The sequence below is a fragment of the Panthera leo genome, chromosome B2 (assembly GCF_018350215.1).
Source record: "Panthera leo isolate Ple1 chromosome B2, P.leo_Ple1_pat1.1, whole genome shotgun sequence".
Classification (NCBI taxonomy): domain Eukaryota; kingdom Metazoa; phylum Chordata; class Mammalia; order Carnivora; family Felidae; genus Panthera; species Panthera leo.
Genome location: NC_056683.1, coordinates 124,926,866 through 124,954,066, shown reverse-complemented (window position 1 = coordinate 124,954,066; position 27,201 = coordinate 124,926,866). Strand labels below are relative to the sequence as shown.

At 40.5% G+C, this 27,201-nt stretch overlaps 1 protein-coding gene across 1 annotated transcript in view; it reads left to right on the top strand.

Annotated features, from left to right (window-relative positions):
• Positions 1-27,201, top strand: part of TXLNB (taxilin beta) — a 54,066-nt gene that overhangs the window by 3,140 nt on the left and 23,725 nt on the right. The window contains exons 2-5 of the mRNA XM_042939962.1: positions 8,875-8,966; positions 14,975-15,145; positions 22,811-23,005; positions 24,841-24,960. Of these exons, the coding sequence (XP_042795896.1) occupies positions 8,875-8,966; positions 14,975-15,145; positions 22,811-23,005; positions 24,841-24,960 (578 nt within the window). The remainder of the gene's footprint in view (positions 1-8,874; positions 8,967-14,974; positions 15,146-22,810; positions 23,006-24,840; positions 24,961-27,201) is intronic.

The following is a 27,201-nucleotide window of genomic DNA, read 5'->3' as shown; positions in this document are numbered from 1 at the left end:
ACCCTAACCAGTCTTCCCAGCTTTATCTCCCATCACTCTTGCCCACAACACCCCTTTTCTGAACTCTCTGCCCCTATCAGCACCACAATGAGTACTGCCTAATTGCTAATCATTCTGATCTTCTCTTTCCTTTGTTTGAACACCCCATGCGCTCCATCCCCCACAAAGCCCACATACATCCTATTTCCTCTATCTAGAAATCCTTACCCATTCAGCCCTTTGGGCACTTAACTTAGTATTTAGCTTACAATCCAAATGGCATTTTCTTAGCCCAATCCTACATAAGGTCTTCTTGTTTTCTATTTCGATTGTACCATGTATCTTTCCTTCCTAGCATTTAGCAGCATTTGAGAGTGTACATTTCCTTTTTGCCATTATGTGGTTAATGCATGTCTTCCCGGCTAGCTTTTTTCGATCAAGAACAGGGATTGTGTGTATATTCAGATGCCATTGGATGCCTAGCATCTAAGATAGTGGGTGGCGCATGCTAGGTACTCAGTAAATACTTGTTACAAGGAGGAATGAGTGAGTAAATGAATGAAAGAGAAATTGTTTAAAGCAAAGCTAGTGGAATCTGGATTTAAACAAAATATAAGTATAGAGATGGTTTGTACATGAAATGATCACCAATTAGATCACTTAGTACGTTCTATTACTACGTGAAATATTTTTTATTAACAAAACTCTTTAGAAATCAATCAATTATAGAATGTCAAACATTGCAGAAAACATGTTTACTCTCATTCGCTTATTGATTCAGCAAATATTTATGAATGCCTAGTCCTTATGAGGTACTGCGTTAGGTACACAAAGATAAATAAGTCATTATGGACCTTTGGTTAAGGAGCTGTAGGTATGGAGAGAAAAACAGACATTTAATCTAATTGTTATATAGAAGAAGTGCTAAGAACAGGCACAGGAAAGTTGTTGGGAGGGATTTTATACCAGAAATGGCTGTGAAAAAAGAACGAAAGGGTTCAGCTTTTAGCTACTGGTGGAAGCATGTTACTATACACAGGATAGCCCCCCCGCCTGTCTTCCTTGGTGAATTCCACTGTGACACCACAAACACCACCTCTTATATGGTACCTTCCCTCACATGCCCAGGTAGAGTTGGCATCACCTTTCTTAGTCCTCCACTCAATCTTCTGAAGCAATCATTTGTTTATATACCTGCTTCCCAAGGAAGGTAGAGAATCTATCAGGAGAAGCTGTAATGTCTTATTCATTTCTGGAAGATAACGTGGCAAAGTGAAAACTCATGGGCGCTGGAGTCAGTACGGGGTTCGGACTCCAATAACGAGCTATCGATAACCCCCCAAATATGCCTATGCATGGGATATGACTGTGATGCTTTAAACCCACTGCTGGCAATGATATCAAGAAGGGCTAAAAGACACATTCAAATGGCGCACTTGGCTCACCCAGCATGAAGAATAAAATAACCCAAATAATACCTTGAAAATATCTACCCAGTTCCAAAGTGCAAGATTGGAATCCCTCAAGTGTTTTTGGATCTTTGGGAAAGAGAATAAAGTTGCTCTGCATTCAAACACTGCTTTTCCTTATCTATCCAAGCCATCTCAGGAAAGTCCCTTTTGGATTAGTCCCTGTGTAACTTCCCATAAGACAACACAAAGTCACAACTTAGAGGTGAATGATTTCAAGTGTTCCTACCCAGGAAAGTTCTTTTGCTTTCTCACTCTAAAACAACTTCTATAGAGGAATGTGTCTGTGTTGTATTGAGAGGATATGAAGAAAATAGGAGTAAAGTTAAAGAAGACCAATTGTGGTTTCTTCTCTGTCTTCCAGGAGTTATTTCAAAATCCATATTAACCATTTAATTACCAAATAATCAAAACCATTTTAAAGAAAAAAATCCACAATTCTAATCCTCCCACTATCTACAAGTTCCCAGATTTCAACTGAGCATGTGGTCAGAACCAATGTTTGTGAAGCAGGGTGCCCACTCGTGTCCACTCTAACCGCATGTGTATAAACGCTGACCCTTCCATGCCATTCCCCTGAACACCATCAGTACGTTCTTCTAACCACTAGTGTTTCAGCTACGTTATGATGTTAAAAAAATTTTTTTAGGCTAATTGAAATATGTAACCACCGATGTATTTTTTTTAAGTTTATTTTGAGAGAGTGAATAAAAGTGGGGAAGGGGCAGAGAGAGAGAAAGAGAGAGAGAGAGAGAGAGAGAGAGAGAGAGATCCCAAGCAGGCTCTGCGCTGTCAGCACAGAGCCCATTGAGGGGCTCCATTTCATGAACCGTGAGCTCATGACCTGAGCCCAAATCCAGAGTCTGATGCTCAACCAACTGAGCCACCCAAGTGCCCGTTGTAACCACCATTTTAAACATTATTTCAGCCATCTGCATGTAGCGTTAGTAGGCTTATTAGCTTTTTATCAATTAAATGGCTCTGTACTATCGTCTACACCAGTGGTTCTTAAACTTCATTGTGCATTAGAATTGAATACTGAATTTATAAAAAATGCTATTCCTGAGCACAGAAATTCAGAATTTGTAGGAATGGAGTGGAACCAAAGCACCCTGGGTAATTTTGATACAAACAGATTGTGGAAACAATGATTCTGATGCTTCAGAAAGTGCTTCTTCCGCCCTCTTGGAGACAAAAAAAAAAAAAAAGTGAAGTGTTGACTATGGTCTTCATTAGAATCTATTTGGACTTTTATAGAATTTTAGTAACTCATTTGACCAGTACCTGAAAAGATATCCTTAGACTTTGCTTAGGTGCTTAATCGAAGATGACTCTTTAATTATTGCATGCTTCTCAGATAATATTTGTTTTGTTGGTATTTTGAGATGCTGAAATGTTCCGGCTCTCTAACCCAAATTTTTCCCATAGTATATATTTTGGGACATTTCAGATTTCAGTAAAGTTAAAGTTTCATTACTGCCAGAATTTTCTGACCTTTAATGTATACAACAATGAAAATGTCCAATAGTGATGGGCATAGTTTGCAACATTTCCTAGACTGATTGGACCAAAGAGACCCTTCTTTCCCAAACACTTTGAATATTTGGGAAATGTCTCTACAACCCAAGTATCTAGAACTTGTTTCTCCTTTAGAGACTGCATACCCCCTCACAAGCAACACACTATGCACCAAAGCAGTTGGGGAAACATTTTTAAATCTCCTTAGTTGGTAGAGTCACTTTCGCCTTGGCATTTGAACTGAAAGAAACAAGAACATATAAAACATTAGACAGAACCATGGCATGCACTGTCAGCATCTAAGTCTTCCCCCTTGCCTCCCCCAGCCCATCCTCCAGACTCACAAGTGTCTTAATAATCACTTGTCTGCCAACAGGACGTGGGTTGCACAAGCATCACATAGTAATAAGCACAAAACAATGACAGAATATAATGTCCATTCTGATATTTAGGTAGATAACTGATTGAGTAGGAAAGCATAGGTTTGAAGTGTAAGCCTAGGAGGAAAACAAAGCTAATCCACAGGTCCAGTCTGAGCTCAGAATACATCTGGTCAACCCACTAATTTTACAGACAGGGAAATTGAAGCTTAGAGAGTTTAACAGTCTGCAAAAGAGGTTACTCAACTAGTTGATGCGACTGTGAGATTAGTCACAAAGAAAGCAAGGGAGCAGAACTGAAGTCACTAATATTGCAGGACCGAAGATACATAAAAACTAAATGGGGTACTGGTTGAGGAGCATTTATTAGAGCTCAGTGAATGGGTTTCATCTTTAGTTATAGGTAGACTTTCAGTTCTATCATCTAAGGACCTTGACTAGGACAATGGATTCTGAAATGTCTCTAGAAAGTCATTTACTTACTCTTCCTTAGAATGAGCACTTTCCCAGAAGATGTGTTTCATCCATTTTAGCTTGACTTCTAGTTTCACTGTGAAAGAGGAATAAACTTGCCTTGATACAAATGGTAATTTATTTATTATTTATTTATTTATTTATTTATTATTATTTTTTTTTTTGGAAGAGATGGTAGGAGACCAGAGGAATTCAGGGGAAAGAGGAATCAGCAAAGAGTGAAAGGTTCATGAGTAGATTCACAGGAATGCTAGATCTCGGGCCAGGTCCTAAAAGGAGAGAGGGGTTTAGAGAAGTGGGTAGAATAGGATAGAAAAATACAATTTGAGCAAAATGATTAGTATTCTCTTTTGATCAGAATTAGATGTATTCATTTTTTCCTGCTCTTTCTGGTATTTTTCTTTCATTATAAGGTTTTGTTTTGTTTTCCCTGGAGTAACCTCCTCATTATTAGACTCTTAAAGGTTTTTCCTTTTAAGAAAGTTTTCTTTATAGTTACAGCCAAGAAATCGCTAACAGTTTAAACATATCACCACCAGATCTAATAAGAGGTCCAGGTCCAGGGGCCCCTGGGTGGCTCAGTCATTTAAGCTTCTGACTCTTGATTTCAGCTCAGGTCATGATCTCATGGTTAGTGGGATCCAGCCCTGCGTTGGGCTCTGCACTGTCAGCTTGAGATTCTCTCTCTCCTGCTCTCTCTGCCCCTCCCCTACTCATGCTTGCTCACTCTGTCTCTCTCTCTTAAAATAAATAAACTTAAAAAGAAAGAAAGAAAGAAAGCAGTCCAGTTCCACTCCCCAACTGAATAAGAGGCCGAAGTTCCAAACACATACAACAAGGTGACTAAAAACACAAGAGATATGAAATGTTGGCCAAATAAAAACAATGTAACAAGAAAATACAGGGCAGGTAGTATTTTCAAAACTGGTAGGTCATTAAAACCAAGCACAACAAACAAAACCAGATTATGAGAGGAGATAATGAAGGATAAGAGAATCTTGATAAATTTTTAAAGTGGACAAAAATATTTTGGAAAGACAAATATACCATCCAAACATTGCTATTTTTGTTGTTATCTAAATTAAGCTAAAAATGGTTAAAACTACTCTAGTCATGGAATCAACAAGTCCTAAGTGCTAAACTCAGAACCCATTTAGTCAACTTACTAATTTTATAGACAGGGAAATTTAGGCCCAGAGAGGTTAAGACTCTGTAAAAATGGTTACTCAACTTGTCAATGGCAGGGTGAGTTCTAGACCTTATCCTTAGTCCAGTGTGACTACATTATCCTTTTTATCTACATATGCAAATCTAATTTTCTTATAAGATATCTATAGATGCTCAGGAATCATTTGTACCATACTCACTATTTTTAAATTTTGTTAGGAGACAAAATTAACATTGAAATATGAATCTGGGGTCGGGGGGAGCACCTGGGTGGCTCAGTCAGTTAAGTGTCTGACTTTGGTTCAAGTCATGATCTCGCGGTCCAGAAGTTTGAGCGCCGTGTCAGGCTCTGTGCTGACAGCTGGGAGTCTGGAGACTGCCTCAGATTTTATGTCTCGCTCTCTCTTTGCCCCTCCCCCACTTGCCCTCTGTCTGTCTGTCTTTCTCTCTCAAAAATAAATAAACATTAAAAAAAAATACGAATCTGGGTCTAACACTGAAACAGAATATTCATGATCTTTTTCCAGCTTTAAGCTTCTGCCACAACACATGGAAATTAGGGAGGGGGGAGAAAGGCACATGTGTGTACCCAAGATGAAATTTTAGCCCCCAATTTCTAAAAGATAATTTTGGAAGAGAAAGAACAAGGTTTTAGACACTCATCAAATCTGCATGAATTTAGAGGGCGCCTGGGTGGCTCAGTCGGTTAAGCGTCTGATTCTTGGTTTCGGCTCGCGTTACCATCTCATGGTTCATGAGTTCAGGCTCCACATTGAGCCCTGTGCTGGCAGCACAGAGCCTGCTTGGGATTCTCTCTCTCTCTCTCTCTCTCTCTCTCTCTCTCTCTCTCTCTCCACCCCTCCCCACTCACACTGTCTCTGTCTCTCTGAATATAAATAAACTTTAAAAAATCTGTGTAAATTTAGTTTAAATGGTTATCGCTATGCTGAAAGTTTAAGAAAAATCCCAGGTCATGTTTATATAGCTGACTTCATTATCTTAAGTGTTTTAATATCTTTGATGTAAGAATCACGTCTTCATATTACAATACTCCCTCGGTCTACAACCGTGCCACAGGTGCAACACACCTGTTCTTGTTTCTGAGGTGGTCCTACCTTCCTGGGGACCGACTACTAAATGCGTACTTTGTGGAGGGGTGGCCAAATGCCCTTCACATGCCTCCCCCAGCTCGAATGGGGACTCAGGTCTGTCCCTTGCTTTCTTTATGACGAATCTCACAATCACAGTGCTTTGGAATGACCCACTGAGGGGAAAGGCAGTCATTCCCTCCCAGTAAACTGTCCCTGGAAAAAGTCAGTTTGTCTCTTGGGTCTGACACTATCACCAAATGACCCCATTTCTGTGGAACTGTAATTACAGCCTTTATGAGAAGCGGAGCAATCTTTTCGTCTATTCCTCCCCGCCACGGTAATCCCCCACAGCATTCTAGTCCAGCAAAACCGATACAAGTTTACAAACTAAGCTCTCTGGTGTCACGAGTTTATTAATTCTGCACATGCTTGTCTCCAATTTCCTGGATTTTGTTGTTGTCGTTAAAGGGAGAAATCATTTGGGAAGGATAGACTGTTGCTTGCAAATGTTAACTTTCTAAATGTTTATTTTTGAGAGAGCGCACACACGGGGGAGAGACAGACAGAGAGAGGGAGAATGAGAGGCTCTGAAGCGGGCTCTGCGCTGAGACAGCAGAGTGCCCAATGCCGGGCTCGAACTCATGAACCGTGAGACCATACCTGAGCCAAAGTCAGGCGCTTAACCCACTGAGCCACCCAGGCACCCCATGAATGTTAACCTTCTACGCAAAATAACAGAATATTAGAACCGAATATTAGAAACCTCAACGTGACCGAAACAAAACAAGACAAAAACCCTCTTCTCGCAGTTAAAGAAAATAAGAAGGAAAGAAGATACTTCATGTGAAGACGAAAATGTTCCCATCTCCCCCAGATGAGACACGTAATGGTTTTACACGTCGGTACCCTTACTGGGGGGTGATCCTAGGCATACAGTAAATGTCCCAGGGGAAAGTAAGACCCATCTGTCCTCGGGTCCAGCACGAAGTTGTCTTTAGGACACTGATCCTTTAATTTACGTGGCACTAGTGTGCACGCCTTGGTTTGGCTTTGTTCCGTTGTTACCAACCCTTACTGAGCACTGGCCACAGAACAGACCCGTGCGGCGTCCTGGGCCAAATCTGATCTTCAGCAATCTCTTTCCTCTAACAGATGACAGAGGCTTCACGGGGCCCCTTCCACAGACTGAAGGCAAGGGTGAAGGGATGTCCTGACGAAGGCACGTCCGTCCCTGCAGCTAGAGAAATAACTCAAAGCACAGGCGCAGTGGGGGCAGGGCGGCAGTGATGACCAGGGTAAACACAGCACGCTAGGCCGCAGCCCATAATCGGAGAGCTGGCGGGGGGGCCCTCTCACACCCACCCTCTCCCCTGTCTTAAGCCACATCTCTAATCTGAACTGACTCACTGGGCAAAGATGGACAAAACCAGCTGTTAGGAATGAGGTCATGTTTTTTAAGAAGTTTCTTATTATTTCTCTGGGTTTCCTGGCATCAAAATTCCACATGGGAAGGGAGTGATTTACAGCAAGCAGACAAACCTTGGACTCAAGCCTTGGCTCTGCCAGTACTAATTATGTAACTTTGGGCTTCTCTGGGGCTTCGATTTTTAATCTATAAAATTGAACCAGTTGGCTGGATGCTCTTTAAAGTCCTTCTAGACCTAAAATTCTTTGATGCCATTAGCGTTACCAGATTTAGCAAATAAAAATACAGGAGGCCAAGGGAAATTTGAATTTCGGTAAACAATGCAAAATTCTTTAGTACAATCACGTCCCGCGCCCTGTATTTCATCTGGCAAGCCTAATTCCATGATTCATACGCCTCTCCGGGATGAAAGCAGATATTCCAGCAAAAGGGAAATGCCCGTTCTTGGGGAAAGGTTGTCAAAGCTGTTAATATTCTTACATAGATTTACATCAGGAACCATGACCTCTACCGTGTGTCTTGACCTTCCTATCGTAACTAGACCGACTTGTCACTGTGTTCCACCTTGACCAGACTGTTTGAAAAGATATAATCAGTGGTACCTGCAGGCCTCAGGGTCCCACTCCTCCCCACCAACACTCAGCCCAATGGCGACTTGAAAACCAGATTTCCAGGCCCACAGAAAGGCAAGTGGGAGGTTGGGCTGAAGAAGACAAAAGGAAGAACAACGAGGAAAGAGGAGAAGCTGAGGTTCACAGGCGGATAATCGTGAAGAGATGAGTCTTCAAATGTAGCATGAACTTCCACGGGGACCAGAAAAGGAGACCTCCAACAAAGATGAAGACCTGGGTAGCGGAAAGGAAGGCCCAGGAAGGCGGATCCCGTTGTCACAGCGACACAAAGAGGCCTGCGGAGAAGGTCCTCTGCCATGTCTTGGCTCGCTTTTCCTTCTAGGTTGATCTTAACTCTTATGCTCTGCTACGTAGGAAGCGTGATCAGAACACTCCCACCCAAACGTCGCGGAAAGCATTCCTGCACAAAAACAAGAGAATTGGTTCCCCCAAAAAAGAGAGAAGAGAGGGACTGAAGGAACAAAAACAAAACAAAGATAGAAGTGGCCTACTGAACTGTCAAATTTCCGTGCTTTGGGCTGGAATTCTAAAACTGCACACCTCCAGGCCGGCAGTTTGGTGGTAGTCAGAAATTTCGATTGGTGGTTTTGCTTCTTTTTTTTTTTAATTAATCAATGCAGGGAAATGGGTGATTTATTCACATATAAAGTCAGTGTTTTTTATTCTTTTGAATATTTTCAAAATATTTAAAACCCTTATTTTTTTAAATGTCTTTATGGCTTTTTGTTTTCTTTCAAGGCAAAGAAGGCAACCTGCTCATGCAAATGCTGACCAAGCTGCAAACACCTGAAGAAAAATTTGACTTTTTATTCAAGAAGTATGCTGAATTGGTAAGATCTCTGATTAGCTCTTTTTGTCAGAAAGATTCAGGCTCCGGTTAGAGCTGAGAAAAGGAGGCCGTTCGCTTTTCCTGTACCTCATTATAGACCATAGCTGGCTATCTCACATACGCCAGAGCGAGGATCCGGAAAAGCAGAATTTTTTTTTTTAAAGGAAAAAGAAACAAAAACCAAGGGCAAACAGCAAAATAAAGAAAGAAGACAGGGACGCCTGGGTGGCTCAGTCAGTTAAGCGGCTGACTTTGGCTCAGGTCATGATCTCACAGTTCGGGGGTTCAAGCCCCATGTTGGGCTCTGTGCTGACAGCTCAGAGCCTGGAGCCTGCTTCGGATTCTGTGTCTCCCTCTCTCTCCCCCTCCCCCCACCCATGCTCTATCTCTCTGTCTCAAAAATAAATAAACATTAAAAAAGAAAGAAACAAAGAGGATAGAGTTGGAGTCTACTCTGCCTTCAATTATATGTATAACTTGGGGGGTGGAAGAAAGAATTATAGATAATTGAAAGCTGTGGATATTTTGAAGTTCTTTTGGCTTTATAATATAACAGAAATATACTCCACATAAGGGCAAACTTTTGTTCAGTTCTTGTTCCTAGGTGTTTTGAGGGGCCCCCTCAGGAAGGCAGAGGGATGAGTTACCCTCAATTTGTGACACATTCTCATTTGGTCTTGAAAACTTTATTTGTGCACTCACTCATTCATTCATTCAATCAACCATTCATTCATTCATTCATTCAACCATTCATTCATTCTCTTTGATCTACATTCTTCTCCCCGCCCCCACTGTGGCAAAGTGTCTGATGTGGATTACTTTGCGCCCAGTTCTAAGACCTCCTCGTGCAGGCTCCCTCTGGGTAAGAGAGGGCCATTGGAAGGCAGGGAAGCCACCCACAGACATCAGAGAATCCGGGAAGTGCCTGGTCCCCCCACCAGTACTCCTATAATGGGGCCACTTGGGAAAAAGAGGCGGGTTCAGGGAAACACCACTCCCGCATGGGCACTCCCTTATGGAACCCGAGGCTGGGATGTGACATCCTCTCAAGTGGGGCTAGCCAACGTGCTTCTCCTTCATTCCTGCTTGCTTTCCTTAAAAGAAAAAAAAAGTTTCATTTATTCCTGTTGGACAAGCTGTCACAGGAGAATGAAACTAAGTCCACACACAGCAAAACAGTTCCTCCAGGCGGCAGGTTGAAGGCAGATGGACCTTTACTACTAAAGCAGCTGGATTCAGAGCCTCTCCCTGGCATGGGCCCTTCTGAGGCCCTGGACGTAATTCTCTTTTCTTGATTTTGGGTTTTTATGTGTGTGTGTTGTTTTCATGATTTTGTTGGTGTTGGTTTTTTTTTTTTTTTTTTTTTTTTTTTTTTGCGTGTGTGTTTTGTTTTTAAAAAAGGGGCCTCTAAACTCCTTGTCTTATCCCTATTGATGGAGTGGAGTTTAACAAGTGACTTGTCTTTCTTTTTCACTTGGACTTTCGTCCTGTGATTCCTGTCCTTCCTTTTCTTCCTTTCATCTTGACGCGTTCTCTGTGCTGAACTATCCTGCAGTAGACCCAGAGGAATTCTGAGGCCCTGAGGGACTGCCTGGTTGTTTATCTCTGCCAATACTTTTTAACTGGCTTATAATCACATAAACCCCACATCATGATGATATAAGAAATACTGAATACACTCAGAAATATCTCTAATCCCATAACCCTTAAACACAAACTTGGATTTATCCCTCTTCCTTCCCAGTTTTGCTACATAGGCAGAGATACTTTTTATAATAATTACTATAAGGTACCTATACTTTGGAATCTGGCTGGGTTTTTTTCTTGGGCTTTTTGGGGGGGGGGGTTTGTTTTTTATTTTTATTTTTTTGTTCTTTTTTTTTTTTTTTTTTAATCTCATAGGACATTTTCCCATGTCGGTTAGAGTCTTTATAATTATATTTTGTAACAAGCTATGTTATTTTCCATTAAGTAGCCATTATCTACCGGTTCCCTAATTTGGGGACATTAGATTCCTTCCACTGTTTGCTTTACCAAACATCACGGCAGTGAATACCGTCATGCTTTACATGTGTTCCTTCTTCATTTTATGATCTTTGGGAAAAGTTCCAGAATTGGGATTATTGCATCAAATAGCATGAATGCCTTTTGTTTGTTGTTGGGCTTTTTTAACGGTCATATTACTTTCCAAAAGAATGGTAGAAATTTATGAAGCAGGCATCAGTGCATCAACTTGTTTTTATTGCAACTTATTTAACATTAGCTATTAACCTTCTATGAACAATTTCGATGCCATAAAGTAAGTTAGGTTTCAGAAATATTTTTCCCAAAAGTAAGGCCCCCATTCTGACCTGTCCATCCTTGCTCTTTTCAGTATTTTCCACATCGTTTTTCTCCCTTTGCCCCTTCAATTTACCTCCTCCTACCAAGGCCGTTCATGTTTAGTTTCTAGTGCTATGCTCCATACTTGGCTGGATTGAGCAGCATTCTAGCCTTGCACAGGAAGCCATGTTCAGTGTCGCAGCCCACAGCAGCAAACCACTTCGCCCGTCAGTCCAAGATTTTTTCTTCCAGAGCCAGGGCTGTTCACCATGGGATCTCCCTCCACCTACTCACTCTCCTAGTCAAGAGTAACCTCATGGAGGTTCTCTTTCCAGACAGCCTACTCAATTCAAGTCTTACTTACTCTACCTTGGCATTTATGTCCTGTCCTGTAATAGGACACGATATAAACTTTAAAACCCAGAAGATCATTCTAGAAAAAAATGAATAGGAGAAAATTGGCCCCAAACCCATTACATTTCCTTTTCAGAAAGGAAAAATTTTGAATAATTTCAATCTTTTACCTGGAGACTAAAACCTATTTCATTGCTCACTGATTTGGGTATTAATATAGAAGATGTTTTGAGAACAAACTGAGGGTTGATGGGGGGTGGTAGGGAGGGGAGGGAAGGTGATGGGTATTGAAGAGGGCATCTTTTGGGATGAGCATTGGGTGTTGTATGGAAACCAATTTGACAATAAATTTCATATATTAAAAATGTATATATATAGGAGATGTCTGACATGTAGGTGTTAACATAGAATAAATCATCAAATTCAAAGCTGTGAATCAAATAGCCTCTCTAGCTAACTCACCCTTACAGATTCTGAATCCTGTAATATAATCTACTACTCTTTTCATTAATAAATAAAGATACCTCATGACTAAATGAGGAAGTGACCTAGGAGAAGTATTTTTTCTAAGTTTCCTCAGTTTTAATGTAGTTACAACAAATCACTAACACTATCGTGATTTGGTAATTGGCATTAATTTTATTTTTTAACTTAGTAATAAACAAGAAGAAAAGAAAAATAGCAGATGAAAATCCATTCGGCCTGTTACAATTGTACAGAACAGCTGTGTCTAAGTGCATTATTAAATCACTAAGCCAGCAAGTATTTGACTGAAGTTGACTCAGCTGCAATGCGTTTGCTTCTGTTCATTAAGAAACCATATATGTGTTCACAAGTCTGAAGTACTTGAACAAAATTAGCCACACTCTTTTACAAAGTGTCAGAAAGTTAAGCATTTTTATTTAGAGCAAAGCAAGATAGACCCAGCTAAATGTCAAATGTGTATGACCTTGGAGCGCACGACATGGTTGATAAGCAACCAAGTCCTCTCTTCCAACTTATGAAACACAGGTAGGGTATCTTCCTCCTGATGCTCAGATAAATCCATATTGGGCAGTGTTCCCCAGTCAAGGGCAGTTTTGTTCACCATGGGCCAAGAGTAAATCTTTCTGGAGATATTCTGGGTGACACAATTGGGGGGTGCTACTTGCTTCCAATAGGTTGGGGACAAGGATACTGCTAAACAGCCTACAATGTCCAAGATGCCCCCCCCACCACAAAAAAATTATGCTGCCCAGTATGTCTAAGTGCTAAGGTTGAGAAACCCTGACATATGATTTAATCTTCAAAAGATAAAGACTAAATCATAATGGCAATAACAATAATAACAATATAAATTTCAGCAAGAGATAATAGGTCATTTAAAATGCAAATATGGGGCGCCTGGGTGGCTCAGTCAGTTAAGCATCCGACTTCAGCTCAGGTCACGATCTCATGGTCTGTGAGTTCGAGCCCTGCGTCGGGCTCTGGGCTGATGGCTCAGAGCCTGGAGCCTGTTTCCGTTTCCTGTGTCTCCCTCTCTCTCTGCCCCTCCCCCGTTCATGCTCTGTCTCTCTCTGTCTCAAAAATAAATAAACGTTAAAAAAAAATTTTTTTTTTAAATAAAATGCAAATATAAGCACAAATATAACTGTGGACAAAATGAAAAGACCTCATCTATCCTCCTAACAGGAGGCTTGCATGAGAAACATATAATAAAATATCAATGATTTTCCAATTGAACCTCAAGAAGAATATCAATTTCAATCGATGTTTACAGTAATACAGGTCTAGTTTTTCCCGATGCTAATTCTCACTAATAAATAAAAATTGCCCATAAATGTGAAGACAGAATATCTTGTGTGGATATCCCCAGCTTGATCTGGCAATGGTCATTTTAGCGTGGCAGGAGGGAGGGAGGAAGGGAGTAAAATAAGATGTGAACTGAAAAAAGTGCAACAGTCCTGTTCAGCTAGTTCAGAAAGAACAAATGCTTTTTCAAGACAGGGAAACTGAGGTACCAATGAGGGCTCATGTCATGTATGTAATCACTTGCATCAGGCTCTTCAAGGCTCTAGGAACACCTGGGGTCACTCCCCGGGGCTTTTCCTCCTCTTGAGCCCACAAGGTCGTAACCAGGACAAGCACCTACTTGGATTAAGCACCATTCAGACAGGCAGGGAACCGAGCCCAGCAAAGGAAGGGCTCTGGACAAAGGGCTGCCCTTTGCATACAGTCTCACTGATTGTCAGTCTGAGATCGAAATGCCTGGAGCATGCTAGGCTCTCGTGGCTCCGTTGGTAGATCCCCAAACTCCTCCCACCAGAACTAGAATTCCATTAAAATGTTGCCAAATTTGGCAAAAAAGAATACAGAACACCCAGTTAAGTTTGCATTTCAGGTAAACAATATGGTTTTCCAGTAAAAATGCCCCAGGTAATACTTTAGATACACTTTTACTAAAATGTAATTTATTTGTTTGAAGTTCAAATTTAACTGGGTATCCTACATTTTATCTTGCAACCCTATCCCAGAACTTTAGCATCCCAAGATGGAAAGTCCAGTGGAACATGGGTATCATTCTCCATGCCATCCCTAATACTTCGTGGTAGCTGTTGGAGGAGGGTGAGAAGAGACCCCAGCTGTGGTTGGCAAAAGCCAGTGTCCTGATTTACTAGCCATAAGCATGGAGGGTGGGGGTGGTTGGAGGGCAGGGCATGTTACAGATACTTGCCCTTCACGCTGTGCAGTGGCCACTTCTGAAACTGGTGGAAAATCGCCAATCGTAGATAGTCGATAGGTACTTTCTCTTCTCACCCTTTTTCACGACCCCCAGACTTCACCTTCCATTTACCAGGGGGCTGTTTTATCCTTTTTTATTTTTTAAAAAGATAGCTGCTATAAGCTTGTTTTGAGAAAGAATTCTGAGAACAAAATATAAGCTGAGCAGACACACTGTTGACCATTGCCCCAACACAAGGCATTATCAGGGATTCTGGCAGCTTACAGATTCCAAGATATGCCTTTCTATATCGACTCAAATCACTGGATAGAATCAAGAGAAAGAAAACTATTTCTAGAGCACCAAAAAGAAGATCAGAGCAAAAAGAGATCATTATAACCATAATGATAAGGAAAAACCAATCACTGACATGGTCTAAAACCTGTATCTACAAGTATTGCAAAGTCCCATTTGTGAAGTTTATTTGACTACAGGGGGGCAGTGATGACAGCAAAAAATGTTTCCAACAACCACAGAGGGGTCTTTAGGTACTTCCTCTTCTGCGTCTTTTCGATCCACTCAAAAGTGATCCCCGCCATTTTGTTTTTCATGTCTGTACCCCTCACGTCTAGCTGGATGAACATCGCACTGAGCAAAAGAAGTTAAAGCTCCTACAAAAGAAACAGGTACAAATGCAAAAAGAAAAGGACCAGTTGCAAGGGGAACACAGCAGAGCCATCCTCGCTCGAAGCAAACTGGAGAGTCTATGCCGGGAGTTGCAGAGACACAACAAAACGCTGAAGGTGTGTACTACCACCTGTCTGAATAACACGCTTGCATGCTGCACAGACACAGCCTTCTGCTACTCACGGAAAGAGTGCAAGTTTCTGACTTTCAATAAATCATTTTACCTCCCCAAGCCTGTTTCCTCAGCCTTAAAACGGGGATCCTACCAACCTCACTGGGTGGCGGGGGGAAAATTAAGCGAGGTCATATACTGAGAGTGCTACATAGGCCCTGACACAGAACAGGCTCTCAGTAAAACGTGTGGCATCCCCGCTTACCTTTTTCTTACCTTGAGTCTGTATTATTTTATTTTTTTCAAGGCAGACCTTAGTTCTACACTTGAAAATACAAATTTTCAAAAGTCAGAGTTTTGTGTTATAATGAAATCTGCATGACATGAGAAAAATGGACAAAAACTAACTGACCCCATAAAGCAAGATTGAGAGCCAGAATGTCAATAGTCCACTGAAAACAGAAGCTACTTGAAAAAACACTGACACTCTTCAGACTTAATGATTCAGTCTAAAAATAATAGACTGATCACTTCATTCAGGCTGCATGGGTTTCCTTAATTACAGCGCAAGCCTCTAGCCGTGTGCCTAATTTGATTACACACAGACACTAGTTCCATTCAACAAAGCAAGATGCAGCACTCCCCAAGATAATACCGCATGTGTCCACAGTCCCCTTTCCAGCTGAAGATCTTAAAGCTTTTGACGAACAATAATTAATTAGGCATCAATATTCCTGTGAGATAGTTATTGTCACATGTGTTTAAAAGGAGATACTTTAAGAAGCAGAGAGATTAAGATCACTGCCGCGTTTGCACAACAGAGTTGGGAAGGAATATGGCTCTGCACATTCCAGATGGTTTTTTGATATCTGGGAAATGGAAGGCCAGTGTGATGAACTATAACTCTCAAATCACAAGGTGTAGGAGAAGGACTCCTGGCATCTCTTCAATCATTGCACTAGGGACAATGGGAAACGCGGGGTAAATGGCAGCCTGGGGATGGGAGCATCATTCTCAACTCAAGATACATATTCAAGTCAATAGCACCCTGTGTTTACCTAAGTCTGGCTTTCAGTAGTGTTGCATTGTAAGGAGATAAAAATTAAATCAGATACAGTGGAATGAAAGATATATCAACAAAGATATTTAAAGAATGAAATGGGGTGGCTTGGGCTCTTTGGGTAGCATTCAAAGACAGAATGATGGAAGTGGCAAAGACCCTGTCCCTACAGGGTCCACGCCCTCACTAACAGCTTCCAGTTGCGGACAATGAAATATCATTATTATGCCAGGACTTGTGCTAAGTGCCTTACGTACGTCATTTTATCTAATTTTCAGAATAACCTTAACAAGGGTTAACACCTCCATTTTACTGGTGAATAAACTGAGACTTGGCAATCCTAATCAGTTGCCCACAGTGTAATGTTGCACAAGCAACAATTAGCTCTGGAGCATTTGTCTTTACTGAATTTTTGTCTAGTTGTTCTATCAACTGCTGAGGAAATCTCCTAGTATAATTGTGGAATTGTCTACTTATCTTTTTAATTATGTAAATGTTTGCTTCATGTTTTTGAAGTATTAATATGATGTGTATGCACATTTATGATTGTTTTTTATTTAAAATTTTTTTAATGTTTATTTATTTTGGAGAGAGAAAGACAGACAAAGCATGAGTGGGGGAAGGCAGAGAGAGAGGGAGACACAGAATCCGAAGCAGGCTCCAGGCTCTGAGCTGTCAGCACAGAGCCTGATGCTGGGCTCAAACTCACAAACTGTGAGATCATGACCTGAGCCAAAGTAGAGCACTTAACCGACTGAGCCATTCGGGTGCCCCTCACATTTACGATTGTTATGTCTCCTTGATAAATTGACTGTTTTATCATTATGAGATGTCCTTTGGTAATAATTGTTATCTTGATGTCTATATTATCTGATGTTGACATAGCTCCTCCAGTTTTCTCTTATTGTTTGCATGGTATATCTCTTTCCATGCTTATTTCTAAGCCTGTACCTTTATATTTAAAGTGAGCCTCTTGTAGACAGTATATAGTTGGACCTTACTTATTTTCATTCTTACAATACCTCACTTTTAGAGTGCTAGTCCATTAACATACAATGTAATTGGTCATGTGGTTGGGTATACTTTTACTATTTTATTATTTATTTACTATTTGTCATCTCTGTTTTAGGGTCCTCTGTTCTTTTCCTGCTTTCCTTTGGATTATTTGAATATTTTTAATAAAATCCCGTTCTAACTTATCTCTTGGATTTTCAGTTATACTTCTTTGTATTTTCAGTGGTTGCTCCATGATTACTTATACATTCTTAACTTTCCACAGCCTACCTGGAGTTAACCCTGTTATCATTTCACATAAGGTGTAGAAACACTGCAACCTAAATTGGTCCATTTACTGCCCCCCACCTTCAAACTATAATTGTTATGTGTATTGCATTCACATACATTGAAAAAGCCCATGAGGTACTGTTATCATTTTTATTTTAAATGATCATATGCATTCTTTAAAAAAATTAAAGGCAAAGGGGCGCCCGGGTGGCTCAGCCCATTCAATGTCCAACTCTTGATTTCGGCTCTGGTCATGATCTTATGGTTGTGAGATCAAGCTCCACGTTGGGCTCAGTGCTGAGCATGGTGGCTGCTTGGGATCTTCTCTCTCCCTCTCTCTCTCTGCCCTTTCCCTGCCCCTGCTCTCTCTCAAAAGAAACAAACATTAAAAATAATAATCATAAATAAAATAACATAAAAATTAAAGGTAAAAAACTGTTTTTTACTTACTTATATATTTAAATTTTGGACATTTTTTATTCTTTCTGAAGCTTCAACTTTCTGTCTGCTGTCATTCCCTTCAGCTTGAAAACCTTCCTTTACTATTTCTTGCCATAGAAGTGTGCTGGCAATTAATTCTCTTATGTATTTATCTTTAATCTTTAAAAATGTCTTTCTTTTGTTTTTATTTTTGAAGGTTATGGTTATTGGATATAAAATTCTGGATTGGCAAGATTTCCCTGTTTTTCTTCTCTTTCTTTCTCTCAGCCTTTTATAGGTTCTATATTCTGTAATCTAACCTCCCATAGTTTCTGATGAAAATCAACAATAATTTGAATTGCTGTCCCCCAGGATGCAATAATGCCATTTATCTCTGGCTACTCTCAAGGTTTTTCTACTGATCATTGGTTTTTAGAGTTTTGACCACTTTAGATGCTGAGCTGCAGTTTTCTTCATATTTATCCTATTTGGGATTTGCCAAGCTTCTCTGCATCTGTAATTTATGTCCTTCACCAATTTTGGTAAAGTTTCAACCATTTTTCTTCAAGTATTTTTTATGTTTCATTTTCTCTCCTTTCCTCCTAAGATTCTAACCTCATGTGTGTTCAACCTTTTGCTATTGTCCCACACACATTCCTTGGTTTCTCTTCGTGTTCTTCACCAATCTTTTTTCTTCTAGCTTCAGATTAGATCGTTTATATTGGTCTAGCTCCCATTCACTGATTCTTTCCTCTGCCATCTCCACTCTGCTCTAAGTCTGCCCGTGATTCATGAATTTCATATTTTGTAACTTTTAACTGCAGACTTTCACTTGGTTCTTTCTTATAGATTTTTTTCTGTCTTAGATTTCCTATCTTTTCATTCATTAAGATAATACTTTCCTTTATAATCATTAAGCATACTTATAACACCTGTTTTTATATTCTTCCTTGCTAATTCCACATCTGGGTCATTATGGAATAGGCCTCCTCTGATTATCTTTTCTTACGAGAATGGGTCACATTTTCTTAGTTCTTCATATATCTAGTCACTGTAGACTATACTCTGGGTGTTGCAGCTGTTGTGTTGTGTAGCATATAGATTCTACTATACCCCTTGAAGAATGTTATTGTTGTTGTTGTTGTTGTTGTTGTTGTTCTTTTTAAGCAGGCAATTAACTTGATTAGAGTCAAATTGCAAATTCTCTCTCTTGGGCAGCAGCTCAAACTCAGTTCATTTCTTTTTTTCTTAATTAGGCTGCTTTGAGTCTGCCCTGCACACGTGTGGTTCAGGGTCAGCCAAAGATTTGGGCAGAATTTATTCACAGAATTTAAGGCTCTCTCTCTGACTCTCTTTTTTGGGAATCTCCTCTCATCTTTCTTTCTTTCTTTTTTTTTTTTTTTTTTTTTAGTCTTTTTTAATGTTTGTTTATTTTTGAGACAGAGAGAGACAGAGTGCGAGTGGGGGAGGGGCAGAGAGAGAGAGAGGGAGACACAGAATCTGAAACAGGCTCCAGGCTCTGAGCTGTCAGCACAGAGCCCAATGTGGGGCTCAAACCCACAAACTGTGAGATCATGACCTGAGCCGAAGTCAGACACTTAACCGGCTGAGCCACCCAAGTGTTCCTCCTCTCATCTTTCAGTGGCTGTAGTTGCCCGTAACTCTTCATTCCTCGGACCAGAAACATGGTAGGTAGGTTTTTGATGAGAATTTTACCCATCCTCTGCAACTGCCAATTTCAGTCTTCATTCAAGCTAAAAGCTGTTTTAAAAAACTGAGAAACTTACAGTATACTATTTTTTACAGGGGTCAGCTTCCCTCTAGCATCTGCCTGATTCTATCTTCAGTTCTCCAGTGTTTCTTTTTTTTAAATTTTTTTTTTTTAACGTTTATTTATTTTTGAGATAGAGAGAGACAGAGCATGAATGGGGGAGGGTCAGAGAGAGGGAGACACAGAATCCGAAACAGGCTCCAGGCTCTGAGCTGTCAGCACAGAGCCTGACGTGGGGCTCGAACCCACAGACCGCGAGATCATGACCTGAGCCGAAGTCGGCCGCCCAACCGACTGAGCCACCCAGGCGCTCTAGTTCTCCAGTGTTTCTAAGCAGTTGTTTCTTGCATCTTGTCCAGACCTTATAGTTACTATCTGTAGAAGGGTCAAAGTGGTATGAGCTTCCTTAGCCATACTAGTGAAACAACCTAAGTATATCTACATCTAAAATCCATGTGCTGAGAGCTTGGGAAGATATAGAAAAAGAATGCATGCCAGGCTCTTCCCACCAAAAAAACTTAACTATTACTATTTTTTTTAATGCTTATTTTTGAGAGAGAGAGGGTGAGCAGGGGAGGGGTGGGAGGGGGCGGGGAGGACAGAAGATCTGAAGCAGGCTCTGCCCTGACAGCAGCAAACCCAATGTGGGACTCAAACTCATGAACCATGAGATCATGGCCTGAGCTGAAGTCAGACGCTCAACCAACTGAGCCACCCAAGTGCCCCTAACTATTATTGTTCTTTATTAAAATTGATTCTTCAGTGAATCAAAAAAAAAAAAACCCACAAAAGCTCATAATTTAGAATAATTTAGAAAAAGACGAGTGAAGTTCTGAGACATGGGTTTATTTCAACAAAATATTCACATATTTGAAGCAATAAATGTGAACTTCAAACTATACTGAGAAAGAACTGTCCACTAAGAGATGGCTAAGTGTTTCAGGAAACATGATTTTAGTAAATGAAATATTTAGCAAATGAGAATATCACAGAATTTTAAGTGGAAAGGACTATAGGATTCATCTAGTCCAAGTTACTCATGTCTGTATGTAAATTATTAATTTATTGGTTCATTGAATAAACACTTACTGAATACTTATGAAGGATGTGCCAGAGCATAGCACCAGTTCTGAGATGCACAGTGATGCACAGTGATGCTTGCAAAGTCTGTTTTCTTAGTTATTTCAGACTTTGCCTCTCAATCTTACTGGCATTACTAATTTCCACTTTGAATTTCCACTTTGAAAATTTTACCTTTGACACCGTCCAAATTATTACAAATTCTTTATCATTGAATCAAATTTTATAAAATTTTGCTAGACTTATTTTTCTCTCAAAAGAAACTACTATAAAATGCAAAATGCTATTTTTGGGGCCAGGACTAGGTGCTATGATGGTTTGACCTGTGTTTAATACCACCCTAACACCCACACCTTCTTTCGGTAGCCAGTTGCCAGTGACAAGCTCAGACTTGCTGACTATCATGGGATGGTTCTTTCATTTACTCGTTCATTAATGGATGGAATACAAATGCCAATGGCATTCAGATCATAGTCTGTAGTTCTAGAACTAGGAACCCGTTGACCTCTAAGCTAATCTGGAGCAGTAAGGAGACAATCACTATCATAGGTATATTCGGTGACTCTTAGCAGCTGGCCATAATCATTCTTAGTGAAATATATATAGTAAGCGCTAGCCTACAAAGTTCAGGGAAATACCTCAGTTAATTTCCTCAGATTAAGAAGGGTAGGTATTTCTTATAATAACCCTAAAAAGTTGTCATTCAATGTTTACACCATGACTTAATTATGATTCAGGTATCAGGAATTCTATAAGAGTTGGAGAATATGTTAATATTGTAGCATAAAAAGGACACTTACTGATAAATTCATATATTTCCAGAGCATAGTTTTTAGCATCCGTTTTTATTTTGATCACATTATTCAACTATCATAAAAAAAGATTTGCACAATTCCTTCTATTTAAATCATTATTTCTTTTTAAAATTCCTATTACATAATTTGATCATGGGAGGCAACTAAATGTAGTATAATTTTACTTGCCAACCATGAACAAGCTCTCATAGTAACAATTAATCAGAAGTGAAAGGCATCCTAAAATGTCTGGATCACTTTTCAGCAGTGTCTCTATCTTTGGTATGATAGAGCAAGATTAAACCCTTTGATTCTAAAAGAATGAGAGGAATCATCACAAAGCAAACAATTCTCAATATAGATATGGGGGAAATTTGGGCACATTGTTGGTAGTTAGCAATGAAGGCAAAGTTTGGATTTAGGAGAAAAGAGAACAGAAATGATATAAAAGTTAATTTCCAATTCTTACATGTTAACAAAGCGGAAGAGGGGAAAATTGGATGTTTCATTTGAGAGTTAAAAAAGATTTGAAACGTAATATTGCTTTCAGATTCAAAATTTACATTGAACATCTCAATTACCCTATGTGACACATGGTCTGATTGTTCTTTCAGAAATAAAACATCCAGCAAATTTTCTAAGATTTCTTTTTACATTCTTGAATTGCTGTAATTGATCTATAGCCATCTTCGTTTCCTTTTCAAGCTTTTTGATAAAGTTTTTCTTACTAAGAGAAAGTTTGTATTGCGATCACTTCTATTTACAAAACTTGGGTAACACAATTATGCAGTTAACATGCTGTAGTTTTTTTTATAGAGGAATATAAGACCTATTATTCTTCTTTCTGCACCAAACCAAGGAAACACAGGATCTGTCTCATCAATCAGTAAAGCCGAGTGGCCTTTTTTCCAGGCCACAGACAAGAAATCAAAACCGTGTTACTATGTGTTTGTTAGGAATCGCTACAGCTTATGCACTCAGCAGGAGACCCGTCATCTTTTAAAACCAGCCTATTCATCACCAACTATCAAATTCAAGGCCCTCATTGCACCTGCTCTGAGTGACTGACTGTGTATTTACAACTGAAACCTTTGCTCACACATTTATTTTGGGGCTGAGCAAGGTTAGCTCCAGAGAACTGAGAAAAAAATGTCCTGCTTACCCTACACACTAACCTCCTTTTATGGACCTAACCCTGCGTTCTATAAACCCAGGTGCGTGCAAACCAGCATAACAAAAGACTTTGCTTTTTATCCACAGGAGGAAACCCTTCAGAGGGCCCGTGAGGAAGAAGAGAAAAGGAAGGAGATCACAAGTCATTTCCAGACTACTCTGACGGATATCCAGGCCCAGATTGAACAGCAGAGTGAGCGAAACATGAAGCTGTGTCAGGAGAACACAGAGCTCGCAGAGAAACTGAAAAGCATCATTGATCAGTATGAGCTCAGAGAGGAGGTGAGAAACACATCAAACAACTTAGGGGCACTATATATAGATCCAGATCTGGGCTGTGAAGGTGGAGAACTAGGTAATAAGAAAGTTATGGCCAGCCCTCTCAATTGATTAGTATTTAGGATCAGATGTCTTTTGGTAGCCAAAATTAAAACAGGAGGTATTGCAAAATACCTGGCTGAAAGTCATACGGGATTTCTTCAAAACCGGAATCATTGCAGAGCAAAGCAATAAATAGGAAGTAGTAGGCCATCAGCACAGTTATCCTTGAAAATAGCATTTATCGATTTTAAAAAACATTGTCTATAGAGCCGAGAAATATCTCACACACTCCTTCTTAAGAATCATCATGTCACGTAAATGAAGGGTCTGTATTCTATATGTTCCACAAGCCAGTAATAGTATTAATGATGTAATAATTATAATATTAATGGTATTATTTATTCAGTGCTGAATTGGTGCCAGGAAAGGTGCTGAGTACCGCACTTTACATACAATATGTCATTACATTGTCTCGACAACCTTATGCCCTAGATAATACCCTATTACCCACATTATATAGATGGGAGGCATAGGCTACGAGGTTAATCACCTACCCATTGTCACAAAAGCCAAAAGAGTTTTGCTTTCAATAGTTTACATGAGGGAGACTAAAAGGGCCTTTTATTATTTCAAAGTTATATCTGGATATTTAATACATTTTGAAGACTTCTGAGGCCCTCTCAAGATCTTTATATATATTATTTTCCTCTTCCCACCCAAATATTAAAATGTCGGCCTTAAATGTCACATAACATAATCAGAGTGGCTCTGTTGGCAACATGAGGATTTCATCAAGAAAAAAACTGAGCCAGTAGCACACAGAAGCAGCAGTTAGATCAGTTGAGGAAACCCCTTACAGTAAACCAAAATGCCGTGTTACCGTTTTGTCTTATCACTAAGATCAATCCTACACCACGTGGAGGCTCAGGCAGAAGCAAAAGGGAGGAAGCTTAAAAAAAAAAAAAAAAAATCCATACTCTTCAGAGGGATCCCAGAGAAGAACAGAATAGACCCAGTAGACCAGTTGTACATTCTTGGGATTGGTTCTAGATGAGCCCCAAGGCTAGAATTCCTTGCATCCTCTCGCCGATTAGACTTCCTAATGACTAAGAAATTCTCTGCACTAAAGTAGAATTGGAAGCTTCTCTTCACTAAGCCAGTTGAGAGGTCAAAAGAGGTAGAGGAGGAAGTAGCAACTTGCATATCAATTCACCTGTGACCCTTAGCCTTGTTTTGCCCAGCATCCAACAGAGTTGAAGTGGGGGGCTCCCCACCCAGTCCCAGACTCTGCGCTACATGCTGGTACCCCAGAGCTGCCTCACAACCCTGGAGACAAGAATGTGGAAGAGAATTCACTACAACAAATTGTATTAATGTGACTGAAGGTGGTTTTATATCTATAGATCTCACCAAGATACTGAGTGATGGTGCCATAGCCCTTCCTTGCAGTATGCATCACCTTGCTATCCAGCATCATAACTCACCTCGGTATCTAGTCGTTGCTGAATTCAGAAAAATAATGTTGGCAGCTTCTGGGGTTAACATTGCTGAACTTTGGCACCTCTGCCTTTTGCAACCACCTCTGCATAATGCAAAAAGCAGGGGATTGCACCAACTTATGACTTTTATATAGAGCCATAAGTGATGCCAATGCATTTATCCCCCCCCCCACCCCCGCCCCGTGTTTTAAATCCTGAAACCCGGAGAACATATGTGTCGATACTATTTTTTTTATTTTACGTTATTCAGCACCAATAATAAGCCAAGCTTGATATGTGCAATTTATTTTTCCTTAGCATCTGGACAAAATATTTAAACACAGAGAACTGCAGCAGAAGCTGGTGGATGCAAAACTGGAACAGGCACAAGAAATGATGAAGGAAGCAGAGGAGCGACACAAACGCGAGAAGGAATATGTACTTATCATTTAGTCAATGTGCTTGTCTGGTCTGCCTGGGGGTCAGGAACCCCTGAGAAAGTTGCTTTTGATCATAGTCACAGAGCGATGGGGAGAACCTGGGCTTCCCTAGAGAACTACACTGGCCAGCCAGTAGAAGGCACTGTACCCACACGGTTTTTGACATAAAATAGTCATGCACCCATTCAACAAATCTTTTTCAAGCACCTGCCCTGTGCTAAGCATCATCCGGGGTACCGGGGTTTAGCAGTGAACAAGACCAAAAAGGCCGTGTCCCGGCATGGAGACTAGAATCTAACTAAGAAAAGACGGGCAATAAGAAGGAAATGAACAAAGAAGTAAAATTTCAGATAATAATAGGTGCTAGTAGAGAAATAAGGAGGAACTGCAAAGGGGCAGAAGGAGGGAGAGCCTACATTAGACTGGGTGACCAGGACACCTCCCAGAGGGGAGGATGCTTGAGCTGAGCCCTGCCTAGTGACAGGGAGGCAGAGAGGAGGCCTCCAGCAGCAGTATCTGTAGCAGCAATAAAGACCCTGATGCTGGAACTAGCTTGGGGTCCCCCAGATACAGAAAAATGTCACAGTAGCAAGAGCATGTGGACCCAGGAGGAGAAAGGTTCCAAATGAAGTTGGAGACATAAGCAGGGGCCAAATTGCGTAGCTTTATAGGCTTGGGAAAGTAGTTTGGATTTTATTCTAAATATACTGAGAAAGTCTGGGTAGTTTTAGCTAAGGAAGTAACATGATCTGCCTTGTATCTCTAAACGATGAGTCTGGCTCCTGGGTGGAAAGTGAACTAAAAGGGGACAAGGAGTCTACTGCAGCAATCTGGAGGAGACACGATGATGGCTTGGCTTGGGCAGTGGAGAAGGAGAACTGGACACGGACAGAAGTTACGTTTTCAGTACAAAACCAACAGTCGGTGCTCTATGCTGAAGATGGTGGCAGTGAGGAAAGGGAAGAGTCAAGGATGACTCCTGGGTTTTGGAGTTTAAGAAACTGAGTGGTGGCTTTTAATGACATCTCATTAACCCCAAGCCTTCTGAGCCAGCTGTAGGGCCCGTCTCCAGATGAGAGAATTGAGGCTCAAAGAAGATATACCACTTGTTTAAGGTCACACACTGCTAAGTGACGGATATGTGTTGGTCACACTGCCCAACACATCACATCTCCAATGTGTCTGTCTCCAAAGCCCAAGCTCTGTGATAATACATCACACTCAGACATGTGTTTCAGAGGCATGAGTTGAAGTGTGCGTCTGCTGCTGGGAAAAGGGATTTAAAATGCAATCAATGGACTAATCATGCAAATTTGGCCATTTAGTGATTGATCACAAACTTTGCAATTACCGAAAATCAGACTAGAAGAGCAATTTAATAATAACTATGGTTATCACACATGGCAGCAAAAGGGCGAATTTTGGAGAACATAACCTGGTGGACATTGGATAATCTCGAAGCAGAAGCCCATGTGCTCTTAACAAAAAGATTAAGTTGTTAAATCCATCTACAACCTACCTCTCAAAATAAGAAAGCATTTAATTATTATTCAGAATTCAAGAAAACAGATACCCCACTATTGGCATAATTACCCTGTCAGGCAAAATATGCTTCCTATAGGATATCAGTACATTTGGCACATAACACATGAGACATGACAGAGGAATAACTAGGCAGAGATTCATTTGAAAGAGACTAGGGGTCGTTTTGAGGTGACCCAGCCTTAGCAAGAAGTTAACATACTCCCCTGTTTTTCTACCCTGGTTTAGCAAAACAGCAGATTTAAGTAAAAAAAAAAAAAAGAAAAAAATTAGCCCCCTCAGTTCTTCAAAGATGGCTACCTACCCAGATTCCAGCTATGATGCTTCTTTTTGAAAGTAATGAAATAGCAAATCGGAGCTGGAGGGTTCCTTCATCCCAAGCAGAACAGGCAGCCATCTTCCTCTCTCGGCCAGGGAACCACCCACCACAACTGGGCTCCTGAGCCTGCTTAGTGAAGAACGTGCCACATGCTCAGATGGCCAGAGGGGACCCTACAGGTCTTGTAGTCCACAGCTGCCTCAGACCTCCATGGGGTGGGTCTTGGCGCTTCTATAACAATGAACTTTCACTGTTCTCTGGGAGGCATGGAGGAAGAGATACAACCCATTTTCACAAATGGAGGCGTTGAGCCACGAGAAAAAGATAAACTGGGATAAGAAAAGAGATGCCTCCAAGTTTTTTTATGTAATGATTTTA